Source organism: Hypanus sabinus, chromosome 13 (genome assembly GCF_030144855.1).
Source record: "Hypanus sabinus isolate sHypSab1 chromosome 13, sHypSab1.hap1, whole genome shotgun sequence".
NCBI lineage: Eukaryota > Metazoa > Chordata > Chondrichthyes > Myliobatiformes > Dasyatidae > Hypanus > Hypanus sabinus.
In genome coordinates, this window is record NC_082718.1 from 5,446,571 (window position 1) to 5,464,180 (window position 17,610).

At 44.7% G+C, this 17,610-nt stretch overlaps 1 protein-coding gene across 1 annotated transcript; it reads left to right on the forward strand.

Moving 5' to 3' along the window:
• Window positions 1–444: 444 nt before the first annotated feature.
• On the forward strand, window positions 445–8,649 carry LOC132403597 (legumain-like). The gene is made up of 5 exons (XM_059987031.1): window positions 445–584; window positions 2,623–2,796; window positions 4,173–4,343; window positions 6,031–6,098; window positions 6,703–8,649. The coding sequence occupies exons 1-5, from the start codon at window positions 501–503 to the stop codon at window positions 6,746–6,748; spliced, it is 543 nt and encodes a 180-aa protein (XP_059843014.1). The 5' UTR covers window positions 445–500; the 3' UTR covers window positions 6,749–8,649.
• The last annotated feature ends 8,961 nt before the right edge of the window (window positions 8,650–17,610 follow it).

Consider the following 17,610-nt stretch of genomic DNA (forward strand, 5'->3'; position numbering starts at 1 on the left):
AATAAATCAGAAAATCTTAGTTTTCCAAGCTGAATAAGCTTGATCTATAATGGAAGGGTGAAAAAAACAATTAGATACAATAGGACTATTTAAAACGAATTGAGTCAACCCGAAACATTCTTTAGGGGCTTCTAAGTAAGTAAAAGTGGCAAATATTAGCTAAAGTGGGTGTGGAAATTCTCTGCAGGTCGGGTAGCATCTTTAGAAAGTGAAACAGGGTGAATACTCCAGGTCTGAGTCCTTTCCGTGAAAAGAGAGAAATGATATAAGATCTCTTTCACTTTCCTCAGTGGTTGTCTGACTCGCAGAGCATTTGCAGCGTTTGTGTTTATTACAAGGTAAAGACTCGTTTATAAATTCTATCGGAAGGAAAGCGCACGATGTTGATCATAAAATTAAAGGGGTGAATTAAATTTAGCGTGCTGCTGCCGATCGCACAGTCCGAGCCGCGGCACCTCTGGGCCGAATCTGCCGGGGTCCTCCCGTCGTCAGCTGCCCTGATGACGTCACCAGAAAGTCCCCTATCCAGCCCGTCGGCGCGGGGCATTGTGGGTCGGGACGGAAGTGGCCGGTCGGGGCATCAGGTGAGTTGTGCCCTCCCTTCTCTGCACCGCGATGTGTAACATCCAGCGTTTAAAACGACGACAGCAGCTTACTTGGAAAGAAGTAACATGAATGTCACAATTTAAAGTTAAATCGAGTTGAAACTTGCTTTTCCCTGGAAAAAGACAGGATTAAGTTTGTGAATACGTTGGCCGCAGTGTTGATGGGCAGCGAGAGTAGGGTGGGAGCAGCTGGAAAAACCACGGCGGGTGGCGGACCATTCCGAGGGTCTCTGGTTCATTTTGGAAAAGCCAGCCTGTGAGCCGTAAATCCTTCGTTGAAGAGCGACAGAAATTCCACTGGGTTCCCTCCTCACCGCGCCGTCTGGCGGCCTTGTCATTGTCACGAGTGCCGGCGATCAGAATACTCCGCTTTCGATTCGCCATCGAGTCTGCTCCACCATTCAATCATGGCTGATCCTTTTTTTCTTTCCTCCTCAACCCCAGTTCCCGGCCTTCTCCCTGTGACCTTTGATGCCATGTCCAATCAAGAAACTATCAATCTCTGCCTTAAATACACCCACGACCTGGCCTCCACAGTTGCACATAGCAACAAGTTCCACAAATTTACCACCCTTTAGCTAAAGAAATTTCTCCACATCTCTGTTTTGAAAGGACACCCCATTATCCTGAGGCTGTGCCCTCTTGTCCTAGGCTCTCCCACCATGAGAAACATCCTTTCCACATCTACTTTGTCTACACCTTTCAACATTTGAAAGGTTTCAATGAGATCCCCCCTCATCCTTCTGAATTCCAGTGAGTACAGACCCAGAGCCATCAAACGTTCCTCGTATGATAACCCTTTCATTCCTGGAATCATCCTTGTGAGCCTCCTCTGGACCCTCCAATGGCAGCACATCTTTTCTAAATCTGTTCACAATACTCAATGTGAGGCTTAATCATTCCCTTTCAAAGCCTCAGCATCACATCCCTGCTCTTGTATCCTGGACCGGACCTCTTGCAGTGAATGGTAACATGGCATTTGCCTTCCTCACCACTGATCAACCTGCAAGTTAACCTTCAGGTTGTTCTGCACAAAGACTCCCAAGACCCTTTGCATCTCAGAATATTGGATTGTCTCCCCATTTAGAAAATAGTCTGCACATTTGTTTCTACTACCCGAGTGCATTACCATGCATTAGGGTTCTTCCAAATGAAGAGCTGAGAAATGATGCTAAGGGGGGAATTAATGCTGAGGCGTTTAAGACAAAGGAATAAAAGCAATAAAAGAGATTGCTTCTGAAAAATTTTATCACTTTTATAGGTAAGATAAAGAAAATTCCTTAGTGGTAAATTAGTTAGTAGGCTAGATAATTTAAACAATTACATCACGTGTGTAATGTGCTAATAATTGGCCAATGAAAATGATAAAGGTGATAAATCATTAGTTTAGCTGCCGAGAGGTCGGTCACTCTGTGTTGTAGACTCACCCACCGAGAGGTCAGTCGCCTTGGCGGGGTCTTTACTTGCTTCCCAGCACCACAGACAATAGCTTTCGGCTTCCGTTTGACAATACTTTTCCCCATATCTCTTCTCAATTCTTGAAAAAACAGTACAGAATGTATTCTATGGTGCAAAAAAAGACCCTTTGATCTGCCACATAAATGTTGACCATGCCGTTCATCCTATTTGCTTTCATTAAGTCCATTTCCTGCTGTGCCTTGCAAATTCAAACATTTCTCTAAATCTTTCTTAAACATAGTGATGATATCTGAGATCCAGGTATTATCCACTGTGTGCAAAACAAGATTCCCTCAACTACACCTATGCTGTCTTAATTTTGCTGCCCATATTGTGCCCTCTCATGCTCGCCATTTCAGCCCTGGGGAAAAGCCTCTGACTATCCACATGATCAATGCCTCTCATTTTCTTGTACACCTCTATCAGGTCACCTCTCATCCTCCAAGGAGAAAAAGCCGACATCACTCAACCTATTCTCATATACGTGCCTTGCTAGCAATTTTACTTTGACTTTCTGTGCTTCTCGCTTGGAGTAAGAGAGTTGTTTCATTGTTCAAAGGGCAACCCTTTCTTCACTTGGCACCTGCTGTGGGCCGAGCAGCCTCAGATGGCAGGAATGGACGCTGTGCCACAGTGCGATGTACCTGTTGTTGTCCTTCAGAACAGGATCAAATCTGCGACGGATCTGGAGCAGAAAGAAAAGCTGCAGAAAGACCTGGACCATCTCCTTAAGGTAACAGCAGGTGTGTTTCCCCACTCCTGGTCACATCAGAGTCTTCCTCACTTATGAGGAACTGGCAAGAATAGTCCAGGTGATCACAGTGTGTACAGACAGGTTTACTACAATACAGGTGATCACAGTGTGTACAGACAGGTTCACTACAATACAGGTGATCACAGTGTGTACAGACAGGTTCACTACAATACAGGTGATCACAGTGTGTACAGACAGGTTCACTACAATACAGGTGATCACAGTGTGTACAGACAGGTTCACTACAATACAGGTGATCACAGTGTGTACAGACAGGTTCACTACAATACAGGTGATCACAGTTAGTGTGGTACAGACAGGTTTACTACCATACAGGTGATCACAGTGTGTACAGACAGGTTCACTACAATACAGGTGATCACAGTGTGTACAGACAGGTTCACTACTTTTCCGGGTGACACTGCTGTCAAATGGGGCACCTGCTCCCAGGATGATTTCATTGCTTTTGGGAAAACCCGTTCCTTGGGCTTCATCATCTCACTGGGATCGATCCTGAGCTCAACACATGGATGCGACCATAAGGTGGCTGTAAATCGTGAGGTGCCTGAGGAGATTTGTTATTTTGGGAGACTCTAGCTGGTGTCTCTAATGTACCGTGGATAGCACTCTCACTGTTCACATCACTGCTGGTCTGGCGGCTCCAGTGCCCAGGATCAAAGCTGCAGAAGACTCTAGTCTCAGCCATCAAGTCTTACCCCCATCAAGGGTAATCCAAAAGGCAGCATCCATAACCTGGGACCCTCACCATCCAAATGGATCACATACCCTCTTCACATTACTACCACCAGGGAGGAGATACAGGGACCTGAAGACACACACTCAATGCTTTAGGTACTGTGTGTTTCCTTCTGCAATCGGATTTTAGAGAACTACCTCACTGTTCCTGTTTTGCGCTATTTATATATATATATATCGTAACTCTATAGTAGTTTTTTGCCTTGCAATGTGCTGCTGCCACAAAACAATATTGCACGGCATACATGAGTGATATTGCACCTGGTCCTGAGACGGGGAATAATCATTCCGTCCCGGGCGTTCGGGGAGTAACTGACAGATGTGTGACGCGTATCTGACGGACGTGTGGTGCGTAACTGACGGACGTGTGACGCGTATCTGACGGACGTGTGGTGCGTAACTGACGGACGTGTGGTGCGTAACTGACGGACGTGTGGTGCGTAACTGACGGACGTGTGGTGCGTAACTGACGGACGTGTGGTGCGTCTCTGACGGACGTGTGGTGCGTCTCTGACGGACGTGTGGTGCGTACCTGACGGACGTGTGGTGCGTATCTGACGGACGTGTGGTGCGTATCTGACGGATCTGTGATGTTGCAGGTGAGAGAGCAGATCGTGCAGGCCGTGCGGCAGATTGTGACTCTGGCCACCGACTCCACCGAGCAGGCTGACCGTGTGCTCACCTCCAAGTTACGCCTGACAGAGCGGGAGAACTACCGCGCCGCGGTGGAGCATTTCCAAATGCGCTGCTTCGATTGGCACAAGCCGGAGGTTCGTCATCAGCACACTTGTACAGTGCAGAGAAAGATCCCAGGGCTTGTAGGGCTATAACCATTAACGCAGGGCCGGGAGCAACAGGTCAGGATTGGTGGGGAGAGTGGCAGAGATGTCCAGGAGTGAGCAGAGTATTAAAGTAAATGTAATATTAAAGTATGTGTAATTCACGATTTACTATCTTGAGATTCATTTTCTTAAGACCAATAGACATGGGAATAGAATGAGGCCATTTGGCCCACACATTCCGCTCCACCATTCCAACATGGCTGATTTATTATCCCTCTCAACCCCACTCTTCTGCCTTCTCCCCCTAACCTTTGGTGCCCTGATTATCTATCAACCTCCACTTCAAATATACTCAGTGACGGCCTTCACAGCTGAATCCCACAGCTTCAAAGGTCTTGAAGGTACGTTTAATGTCAGAGAAATGTATACAACATACACCCTGAATTGCCTTTTCTTCACAACATCCACAAAAACGGAGGAGTGCCCCCAAAGAGTGAATGACAGTTAAATGTTAGAACCCCAAAGTCCCCCCCCAGCTCCCCTCCCTCCCGCGTGTGAGCGGCAGCAAGCAACGATCCCCCCTCCCCACCGGCAAAACAAACATCTAAGCAACAGCAAAGACACAGACTTGCAGTTACCCAGAAGACGACTCGTTCACCTGGTATCCGATGTACCTCTGTGTGTGTGTGTCTGTCTCTCTGAACTGAGGTGAGTGATGTTACCCACACAGGGTGCAGTGGACATCAAGCATGTACATCGTTACGTGCGACAGCAGTACAATGGGAAAGCAACTTCGGCATTCAAAATGCCGGAGGAACTCAGCAAGTCAGGCAGCATCTTTGGAAAAGAGTAAACAGTTGAAGTTTTGGGTCGAGACCCTTCATCAGGACTGGGAAAAAGATGAGAAGTCAGAGTGAGAAGGTGGGGGGGAGGGGAGGAAGAAGTGAAAGGTGATAGGTGAAACCGGGTAAGGGGTGAAGCTGGGAAGTTGATTGATGAAAGAGATGAAGGGCTGGAGAAGGGAAAGGATCATGGGACGGGAAGCCCCCCTCCCCCTTTCTCTCTCCTTAGGCCTCCCATCCCATGATCCTTTCCCTTTTCCAGCTCTGTATCACTTTCGCCAATCAACTTTCTAGCTCTTAGCTTCACCCCACCCCCTCCTGTCTTCTCCTATCATTTCAGATTTTCCCCTCCCCCTCCCACTTTCAAATCTCTTACTATCTCTTCTTTCAGTTAGTCCTGACGAAGGGTCTCGGCCTGAAACGTCAAAATTGCTTCTCCCAATGACAGATGCTGCCTGGCCTGCTGTGTTCCACCAGCATTTTGTGTGATCTGCTGATTTTCTTGTGTTTGAACTTCTGCATTTAGAAGTCGTGGTGTAGAGAGCACCAACACCTAGTCTGAGAGATGAAAGGTTAAACTGAATCAATCGATATAAACAAAATTGGAAAATATGCAGAGTTTTGGGGAAGGGAAGGATTGGTATCTCAGTACTGCCTGTTAATGTTCCAGCTTTATTGTACGAGGAATTGGGGAGTTGCAGCGATAGGGACTAAAGTTCCGGTTGGAAGTTGAGAGTTTTGGAGCCTGTTGCTGCCGTAAGTGGTGTAGAAGGGAGAATCCGTCTGTATAACTGTGCACTGTGAATAATTGCTTTTCTGTGCTCTTGTTTCAGTATGAATATGCTCTTCACCAACTGGGGCCTTTTGCCAATTTATGCGTGGAGCAGGTCCCACTGACACGGTACAGTAATACCCAACTCTTCCTCCCTACCTAAGCAATCGCAGTAAACACCATCTGAGGTTCAACTGTAACTGCAGCAGGCTGTTGATCTCCTTAACCGGAATCCCTGACTGAAGTAGGAAGTAGGAAGAGTTAGTTATAATCAAATATTTGATGAAAGGCTCCGTTTGAACCTCACAGCTATATATGGTGACATTTATGTATTTTAATAATAAATTTACGTTGAACTTTGAATTATGTAAATATATAGTTAGAGTTAACGTACGGATATGGAATAAAATGTAATAAATACTAGCATGTATTTATGCTGGTCATGCAGATTGTGCATTTCTGGGGAAAGAGTACAGGATTGCTTCTTGAACCATGATTAGGGACAGATCAGAGTATTTTTCCTTTAGAATACGGAAGACTTGAAAGAACATTGACATCTTGAATCAAAATGTTTTTCTGTAACTTTTGTCTTGGAAGGAAATTGTCTAATTTATAGCTAATCTGTCTCTAAATTTTCTTGAGTGGTGTATATTATATTTTTTCCAAGCCTTTTTACTGTACAATCCTTCTGTCCATGGGCGGCATTGAAATAACTATTTTTATGTTTAAACAGGATTAAGGATGCAATTGACCAAGTGAGTGAGAAGCTGAAGAACTGAGGGATTGGTACAGGAGAGAGAAAAGGACCTTTAGCTTGCCAAGTTTGTACCAACAATCAACTGCCCAATTTCCTTCCGACATTAACCTCGCTTTGTTTTATTCTTCCCTCATCCTCATTTGCTCTGCACCAGATTCTACCACTCGAAATTTATAATGTCTAATTGACCTACCAACCCACACGTCTTTGGAATGAGAGAGGAGTCACAGGAAAAATATGCAGACAGCGGCTGAGAAGTGGCTGCTTCTGGTTCAAGTTCAAGTTCAATTGTCATTCAACCATACATGAATACGGCCATGAGTACAATCCAAGATGGCAGCGCAACGCAGGAACATCGGGAAATCTCCAGGAAGACCTTCTTTGTTGCTGCTGCAGCTGTGAGGTCCGGAACTCTGCTGGGAAGAACAGCCCCCAGTCCTCGGGGTCACGTTGCCGATGGCCATTGGCGGGGCTATCTTAATACGCTCGGCAGAGGATGGTGCTCGGAGAAGCTGTGCCAGAGGGGATGGTCATCGGCTTGGAGGTTCGACAGACTCAGAGTCCTCTGCGGTCAGGTTGCTTTCACTGTGTGCTGCGTCTGCGAGGCTGAGTCGGGCGGCGCTGTGGAAGTCCATAGCGGGAGTATTCCCTTCTGCCGCCAGCGTGGGATGGCGAGTCTGTCGGGACCCTGGGGACCTGTGGAAACTGTGTGGTGATCTCTTTTGAACTTACAGCTCTTTAACATCTTTGGACTATTTTTACTGTGCCCATAGTCTGTTTTTTTTTTATCAATTATGCTGTTGTTTGCACTGTTATAACTATGTGGTTTTGTGCAGGTCTTGAAGCATTAATTTTTTGTCTTGTTTTGTCTGGTGGATTTGGAGCTCCTTTCCGGGGAACGCGCTAAGACAGAGGCGCGATATTAATACGCAGCAGCCTCTCCAGACTCTGGATTGGGGATTGCCAAACGTTATGTGGATTTTCTGGTGTAGTCTGTTTGGTCATATGCTTTTGTGATATCATTCTGGAGGAACGTTGTCTCATTTTTTAACTGCATTGCATTTGTGGTTTCTAAATGACAATAAACTGAATCTGAATCTGAAATGAAACAGCATAGTCCGGGGCCACAGTGTAAAACCCAGTACCAGACAATCTCAGCACAAGGCACACATAGTTATGTATAAGATAGCAGTAAACATACGGTCACAAACAAAAAAAAGGTCCAAGTTCCTGAGTCCTTGAAAGTTGCAGCAGTCTGCAGTCCAACACAATACAACTTGTCTTCTGCCGAGCAAACACTGGAGGGCAGCACCAATACAATACTTCCGGACGGCTGCATACGGGTAACACACTGCCCGAGGCCAAGTCCTTGCTATGAATGCACCAATACAATACTTCCGGACGGCTGCATACGGGTAACACACTGCCCGAGGCCAAGTCCTTGCTATGAATGAGGCTATCCAGCTGTCCCACCATCCGCACAGTGCGTACAAGGCAGCAGTAAACCACAGTCACTCAAAAAAGGACGCAGTCAAAGTCCCTGCATTCAGGAACGCTGCAGCCAAACATAACACAGCTTGTCCTCCACTGAGCAAACACTGAGGACAGTTCTAACGTCTCCGGCACTGACTGACGTTCCTCTAGCATTTTACCGGTACACAAAATCTTTTGGTCCACCTCCTGTTGAAGATTATGTATGCAAACAACCCTGATAGTGTCTACATTTCAGAAGTAATTGGCTGGGAAGGTCTCTGCGTTAATACCCAAGATATGATTGGTGTTAAATAAATGTAAACTTCATATTTCTTATCATTGCTTTAATTTTAGATAAATGGGATAATTAAGTCATTTGATTGTTTTATTTGTCCGCTGTGTTAAATTCTGATCACGTTATCATTTTGAAAATTAAAATGTTCCAATACCGAGCACTACTACTTATTATAGAAGAGACGGAGAAGAAGTAAGATTGAGGCCTGTTTATCCATGAGTATGGCCACTTGTTGCATACTTGTGTCTAAGTCAGAAGGTTGAGGGTTTCCACCCTGGTTCAGAGAAACGTCTCATTTCCATGTGTATATGTTATACATTATATTACAAGTATAAAGTTAAATGACAGTAAACACGGGGTACAGGTGAGACTGGTGTTGTGTACACATTTAGCCCTAAGGAGTGGTGTGATTCAGAGAGGGTTAATCTATAGCCCACTAGACTAGTATTTGGAATGGGTGAGTTGCCTTAGGATAAATGGTTGACCAGGCTATGAGTTTAGAAGATCAAAGGGAACTTGATTAGAATGCATAGGATCCTGAAGGGCCTGGATGAGATACAGGGGTGGAGGATATTTCCGTAAAAGAATCTAAAACAAGGGATCATTGTCTAAACATTAGGGATCACCTTTTCAGATGGACGAGGAGAAATATTTTTCTCTCAGATGTGTCTTGAAACTCTTCCCCAGTAAAGGCAGACAATTTGTAAATGTTTTTTTAAAGACAAATTATACATAGATCCTTACCAGCCGGTGCTGTAGTGGTATCTGCTCCGGACTTCGAGGAGAGTGGCCCAGGGTTCAAATCCAGCCGGCTCCTTGCCCACTTTCCAGCCGTGCTGGGTTGTGCATCGAGCTAGCAACTTGGCCTCGTAGACAAACGCCAAGCTCTCCACCCAGTGCACCACAAGGCATGAAGAGGAACCATAACATAAATCCTTCCAAAGCAAAAATAATATCATGACTAATCTGACTTATTTTATGTCGAGGTAATTTTACAGGGAGATATACATGATCTCATTTAAGATGGACAGTTTGACTGGCCTATTCCTGCTCATAATTTGTGTTTTTTGGATATACCATTGGGACGGATTCCCTTAATGGAGAACGCTTGTGCGTGGCTTTGTTTAACGTGAGGAAGCTGAAGTACAGGAAGCCACCACACACTTGACAGACCCTGTACCACGACGAAGTGACAATCCGTGGAGAAGATGTGCCATCATGGAATGGAAACTGAACTGCAGGTGCAAATTGTTAGATAGCTGTGGAACTTCCCAAACATGCCGTCTCTACTATCATGGCCAAGGGCAGCCGGCGCTGAGGAGCAAAACTTGCAGGTTCCCCTGAAAGCCACCTCCATCCTGCCTGGCGAAGAAATCGCCCAGCGCTGTTGTGGGAGCACAATCACCAGAAGAACTGCAATGGTCAGGAAGGCGGCTCGTAGCCACCATCCCTAGGCCAAATGGGAATGGGGAATCAATAGTGGCTCTGGCAGCTGTACCCACAGCAGGGAAAGAAATGAATAACTGAGCCAATCAGGATCCTGCACACCCAGTACGTTACAGATGACCATGTGCCTCACCCTGTGAACCTTGCCAGTGGAAATAACAGAAAGATGCATCTCAGCATGAAGTTTCGGATAAACCCTTGGTCTCATCCCACAGCTCTCGTAGATAAGCAAATGTCAGTGTAAATAGTTTATCTGTCGATGCAAATTCAAATAGTGAGAGTTTTTAAATGTGATTATTTAAATATGTTTGCTTTGATCAAACCTTTTTCTTTCCCAATGAATCTCAAGGCAGTATTTGAAGATAATTGTCTTTGATCTTTAGTCATACTTGGCTTAGTTCTAGGTTCAGACACATAAAGAGGGGCTGGAAGTGAAATGAAGATCAGGTTGCAGGCATTTGTTTTGGAGGTTGTCCAGGAATGGCAAGGAGATAAAGTTTTGCAGGTAAACAGAAGCAGTGACTTCAGCCTCTGTGTTTTTCCCAAAACATAACCTCTTGGCGGGTTAGATCTCAGAAGGCGTCGTTAGCAATGTGAGATTAAACCTCGCACATTCCATCATGCTGCCTTCGAATTACCTCATGTGTAACTGAAGTCTGACTCTTGTACGATGTCAGAGCCAGTAATAAGATCTTCACCTTCTGTAACCAAAGCTCAGCTCAGTTCTGGCATGATTGATATCAAAGCTGGGAGCATAACCGAGAAAAAAGGAATCCAATTACTCCAAGGTAGGTGACAAATTCAAGGAATGAACTGTCAGTTGTTTGTCTGAAAAAGTGATCCAGCAGGAAATTGATGTTAAATTAATCTTTTATTTGTTAACTATCAGCTCTACTATATACACCCAGTGGCCACTTTATTAGGTACAGCTGTACACATGCTAGGTAATGCAATTAACTAGTCAGCCAATCATGTAGCACCAACTCGATGCATTAAAGCATGCAGATGTGGTCAAGAGGTTCAATTGTTGTTCAGACTGAACATCAGAATGTGGAAGAAATACAATCTAAGTGACTTTAGCCGTGGAATGATTGTTGGTGCCAGATGGGGTGTTTTGAGTATCTCAGAAACTGCTAATCTCCTGGGAATTTCACACACAACAGTCTCTAGAGTTTACAGAGAATGGTGTAAAAGAACAAAACGTCCAGTCAGTGGCCGGTCTACAGGTGAAAATGCCAAACAAATGAGAAAGATCAGAGGAGAATGGGCAGACTGGTTCAAGCCGATGTGAAGGCAACAGTGACACAAATCAGCACATATTACAACAGTGGTGTGCAGAAGAGCATCTCCAAATGAACAACTCAACGAAGCTTGAAGTGGACGGGCTACAGCCGCAGAAGACCACGAACATACACTCAATGCTCACTTTATTATCTGCAGGAGGTTCGCTCAATTGCCACATTATTGGTAAGTGCCGAGTGTCGGTATTCCCTAAGTGGCTGTTTTCCAGCTAATAGTCAAGAAAATGGCACAATATTCATTTGTGGAGTAACTCCAGTCTTCATTTAGACTCTGCACACAAGCAGAGAGATGGGGATAATTGTCATAGCTGGCTTTAACTCTCTTTCCAGTGCACCCACTGCCCCAATGAGAGTTCAAAATTTTAATTTTTCCCATCCCCTATCGACTTTCGATCAGGGTGACTGGATCTCTTGGCTGAGATGTTTTACTCTTTACAGCGAATAAATGCAAATTGCTTCGCACTGTGGTGCTCCAGGGAGGAGCTGCTGGTGACCTTATTCCTGTGGGGCTGGAGAAGGTTGTAAGCCTGACTGGGCAAGGGTGGACCTTACAGAGAACATGGGCAAACTAGATTTTTGCTGGTCCAACAGTTTCATGGTCACTTTTAATAAAATGGAAACATTAAGAACTTCAAATACTCATTCTATCACAGAGAGATTGATGAGCACGTCACCAGTCCAGTAGCGTAACCATTGTGATGTGACGTGAGCAAAATCACTGGAAAGATGCTGAAGCTAGTGGATACAGAAGTGTTTTAATACAACAAACTGAGACGCTCCTGGAGGCAGAAGCCTCCCAACCTAATATTACCTGGCGTTTTATGTGCTGAAGATCAAAGGTAACAGCAGGACAATTCCATAGTTACCATGTATCTACAATGCTTCCTTTGAATTTCATGTAGTTTTCACGCACCTTCTTCACTCCCACACTCCAGACGCGCAAAGTGAATGTTAATCAGTGTTGTCTCATTTACAAACAGCTCCAGGAAAACTATTTTCAATTCAATCTACAACCCACGTTCAGGTCTGAAGAATGGCTGCTGTTGTGCTTATTCTTGTTATATACCCTAACTCCAAAATACGCCCCTACACATCACACCAGCAAATCCATTCCGATCAGGGCTGAGTCTGGAACCCTGCCACCAACTCATCAGGGGTTTAATAAGGAACAGTTTAATACCCCAAGCCCCCTTGTCCAGGCATGCTGACTGCCCTCGGACTCTGTTCACAGAGACACACAGAGTGCTACATTCTCACTCTGCATACGTGCTCCAGTCGTCGTCTGTCTCAAATATCTATGCAATTCCAAGTCTGAAAGTAGTTACATATTACTATTACAAGTTGATAAATCACAAATTTTTTTTCTGCGTTGCTGATCTCAGACTGTTCAATAAATGAGCAGATTAGTTTTATTTGTCTCATGTACATCAGACCATCAAACATACAGTGAAATATGTTTTGCATCAATGATCATATAGTTCAAGGATTGTGCTGGGGCAGCCTGCGGTCACCGGGGAACGCACAGACCCATGCGGTCACAGGGGAATGTACAAACTCCTTATAGACAGTGGTGGGAATTGAATCCCGAAAGGTGACCACTGGTGCTGTAATGAATTGTGCTAGCCAGTACATCTCAGTGCTACCCAAGGGATGTGTATATAAATAAATATATATCTGACATCAGACTAATATTTCTCCCTCTCCTCCCTCCATCCCTTTGCCTCTCCCCCTCCCTCCTCCTCTTCCTTTCCCACACTCCCCCCTCTCTCCCTCCCCCCCACCTTCCTTTATTTTGTTCCCAGACAATTGCAGAATTTTCTCTCGTTCATTACCCTTTTTCTACTAGTGGAAAGGAATTTCCCAACTTTTTACCGTATATATGATGTCTGGTCAGTGGGATTTTGTATTGTTTTACTGTGTGTGTGATGCACCATCAATAACTCTCTGAGACATGAGGTGAGATATCGGCTTTTATTGGCTGGAAGAAAGCACAAGCAGCAAGTGACCACCACACAGCATCCTGGAGACTGAGGCCGGGGCTGTGTCTCCAATCGCCTTTATACCGGGGTCCGTGGGAGGAGCCACAGGAGCAGTCAGCGGGGGGTGGGGGTGTCCAGACAGGTATATGTAGTTCACCACAGTGTGCCCTCAGGTCTCCAACTGTCGCTGGCAGAGAAGTTCGAGGAGGTGTGAATTTGGTGAGTGGGGCAGTCAATGCAAAGGACAAAATCCACATCGACCCAGGGACAGGAGTCTCATCGGAGAAAGCAGATGCATGGCACTGTTGCAGTTGCAGTGGGGCAGTTGGGACAGTCGAGGCTGGGTGGGGTAAATGTAATTCTGCAAATTTCTCTCTGAAGTGTATCTAGTTCAGCCTTCTGGATCATTCTCATTATGATGAGAAAATAAAATTCATTCCAATGCACATTATATAACCATTTAAAAATGACAGCATGGAAACAGGCCATCTCGGCCCTTCTAGTCTGTGCTGAACGCTTACTCACACCTAGTCCCACTGACCCGCACTCAGCCCATAACCTTCCATTCCTTTCCTGTCCATATACCTATCCAATTTTTTTTTTAATGACAAAATCGAACCTGCCTCTACCACTTCTACTGGAAGTTTGTTCCACACAGCTACCACTCTCTGAGTAAAGAAGTTCTCCCTCGTGTTACCCTTAAACTTTTGCCCCCTAACTCTCAACTCATGTCCTCTTGTTTGAATCTCCCCTACTCTCAATGGAAAAAGCCTATCCACGTCAACTCTATCTATCCCCCTCATAATTTTAAATACCTCTATCAAGTCCCCCCTCAACCTTCTACGCTCCAAAGAATAAAGACCTAACTTGTTCAACCTTTCCCTGTAAGTTAGGTGCTGAAACCCAGGCAGCATTCTAGTAAATTTATTAATTAATTTATTAATTTAATTTATTTATCAGATGCACATCAAGACATACAGTGAAATGGGTCATTTCCATAAACAAAATTTTCCCCAAAACTGGCTTTCACCCATTTCTGATGCTCTAAGTGATCCTGCAATTAGTCCTCTTTTTCCAGTCAGCTGACCTGCAAAAAGAAGCTGAAATATCAAAATAACTAGTTGGAAAAAAACAAAGTTCGTACATTCCTCAACAAACTTGTTCACAGTCCTGCTATTCCCAGCTGAGAAGCGAGTAAGTCCTTCCTCTCCATGGCAACGGCAGTAGAAGTGCATGTCGCCTGGACAGAGGTGATGGCAAATGGAGAAGAGGCCTGCCACGTCACAACACCGTTCCTCTGGGCTGTATTTTTATCCACCAATGGGCATTACAGATGAAACTCGTAGCATCTCTAGCTTATGCAGGTTGCTGTGATCAATGATTGGCCTGGGGTATCTGTGCCAATCTACCGTCAGGTGACCAAAGAAGACAGCCTGTAACCTCTAACCTCAGGCCCTCCTGAAAGAAGAATCAAATATGCACATAACTTGTTTCTCATTACAATATTGTCCTCAGTGTGACAACCCAATGCTTTCTGTGAACTGCTCTAAGATACAGCAGTCAAAAGTTCAAATGTTTGTAAGGAGCTGTTTAAGACACATACCAGTATCCCAAAGAACACAAAGCCGTTATAGTTGGCTTTGTTAAACTGACAGCTGGGTAAGCCTGTGAGTATGTTGGGTGACTAAGTAAATCAGTTAATCCAGGGGACGAAGTGATTTGCAGGCTGAAATATAATCAACAGACTCAGACATTTATGTCTTGAATAATTGATACCTGGGAGTAAGTTACAGACCTGAATCTAATCAAGGCATTCAGTCGGTTTATGTATCAATTAATCAGTACCTGAGCGTCAGACACTATGCCAGAATCTAGTCAGGGCACTCAGATTGTGTGTGTATATCAAAATATCAATTACTGAATAACTTCTGATGTTTGCAGAAATGTACCACAGTAAGACTGTGATCTTTAAGTGTGAGAGTGGTGTCAGAGCATCAGCTAATTATGATTATAATAGTAACAATGGGGACCAGTAGGCGTGATGCAATTACAGCTCAGGGCATTGGAATTCAGAGCGTCCTCCCTGCGGAACGTACAGGTTTTCCCCCAGTCTTCCGGTTTCTTCCCACAGTACTAGGTCGCTGTAAATTGTCCTGTGATTAAATCGAGGTTGCTGGGTGGTGCACCCCGGAAGGGCCGATTCCACGCTGTATATCAATAAATTAATTAATTAAAAGTTGTATTTTATAATGACACCTGACCCGATTGATAGCCAATTATGCTGGCGCAGGACAATCTATATGTTTGGCTCCTTGTTGTAGGATATCTCGAACTTTGAGTTTACAAAAACAAAATGGCCACTTGCATGTCCATCTTTACGTAATCCCGGAAAATTGCTGTTTGTGGGTGGAACCACGAACTCTGGAACCACTTCAGAGTATAAGAGTGGTTTTCCCAGCAAGAGATAACTCTACATACTAAACTCCCCAGTGCTGAGTAACTTCAAGGAGCAATCTTTGGCAAGCTGGGGATACAGGGGGAGAGAGGATGCTGAAATAATTCCCACAATATTTGAATGACATACAGTATCTGGCATCAACCACAAGGGCTCAAAGCCCTTTCAGGCACCACGTAACTGCACGATGAGTCTTTCAGAATACACGCGTCAGAAATTATACCAAAAAGAAATTAAATTTAGTTAGCACCCTTCGCAAGCTGAGCCAAGAGCTGTTAAAGCAATCAGGTACTTGGAAGTGTAATGACAGTGTAGGAATTTGCACCATAAAGTTTCACAAGTATTGGATTACTAGATGAATGATCGGGTTTAGATTGAGGGATGACCATTGGATGGAAGGTATAGTAATGCTTCAGTTTATAGACGGAAGGATGTACGAATCATTGAGGGAGTACGAAGATTCAGCAGATGGGTCCCGGGGATGGTGGATGGGGAGAGATCGAGTGGATGAGGTCCGTATTCTATGTAAGGTCTATATGAAGAGGAATACCTTGAGCCAGATCTGTGGAATTCATTGCCACAGATGGCTGTGGAGGCAAGTCATTGGGTATATTTAAAGCAGAGGGTGATAGATTCTTGATTAGTCGGGGGGGTCAGAGGTTACAGGGAGAAGGCAGGAGAATGGGGTTGAGAAGGAGAATAAATCTGTCATGACTCCATGGGCCAAAGCACCTCATTCTGCTTGTGTGTTTTATGGTCTTCTCCGGAGGCTGGAACAATGAAAGGATTGAAACCCATAAGAAGGGTTTGACTGATTAGATGCTGAGAGAAGGAGCCAAGAACCACAGAGGTCACAGACTCACACAAAGGGTGTCTATTTCACAAAGGGTGTCTATTTCCTGGCCTGCCGACTATTCCACTATCTTTTTTTAAGACCTTGATTCTAACTCTCTTCTTTTAAGATTTTTTTTAAATATAAGGTTTTGTTTGCATTCCTATTTCCTTAGTTGGCTCTGTCAATTTTCATTGATACCCAGGGCTCATTTTAATACGTACTATATAGTATTTTATTAAAGGTGCCGCACTGATACAAGTTGGGATTGTGTCCATTCCATTGGGAATAGCTCAGCCAGCCTCATCCCCTTTGCTCCCCTCTAACAGCAACTCCCTTTGAAGGCTCGTACCCAACAACAAGTGAACTATTATCATGATCTCCCAGCCATAAAGTGCAGCTGTGCTCTCGGCACTGAGGCAAAGTGATGAGCAGGCAACCTTTGCAATACTCATCATAGGATCATGTGAATCAGGGCCCAGACAGAGGTCACTACACCCTCCTGTTCAAACAGGCCAATTACATCAAGGCACGGTTTTACCTGTTGTGCATTTTCAGAAGAACATAGTTCTTCACCTATTGGTGCCTAACATAAAGATATATCAGAATTATCAAGGGAAAAAAAGGAAAATAAATGCAGTTTTGAATTCATTCATTCATTCCTGCTTGAACTTTAAATGGTATCAGAAACACATACTAAGAACATTAAAAACAGAGCAAGGATTTCAAAGGGTCAACCAGCAAGCTGACATGAAGTGGCTGCTACAGAAGAGTCCTGGAATATTTGAAAATTATTTCTGATAATTAAGTTATTTCCATCAGGTTGTTGAGAACTGTAGATACTCAGAAAATTACGGTGGCCCGTTTGACCCAATGCCTGATTCCCTCAACTTGCTCGTCAGAGGGTGGTGAGCACAGTCACTTCACAGCACCAGCTGTGAGGTCAGGGTTCAATTCCTGCCACTGTCCATTGGAGCTCTGCACCTTCCCTCCGTTTCCTCAGGGTCCTCCCACCTGCAGTTAGGGGCAGCGAGTCGTGGATAAGCTTTTCTTGGCGTTCAAAGTGCAGTGACAATTCTCGCTGATTCAAGTTGACGTAAGCA

Coding starts and splice junctions, on each gene's coding strand:
- LOC132403597 (XM_059987031.1), top strand. CDS start 501: ATGACGTCACCAGAAAGTCCCCTATCCAGCCCGTCGGCGCGGGGCATT. Junction 585..2,622: donor GTGGCCGGTCGGGGCATCAG/GTGAGTTGTGCC, acceptor CATTGTTCAAAG/GGCAACCCTTTCTTCACTTG. Junction 4,344..6,030: donor TCGATTGGCACAAGCCGGAG/GTTCGTCATCAG, acceptor CTCTTGTTTCAG/TATGAATATGCTCTTCACCA.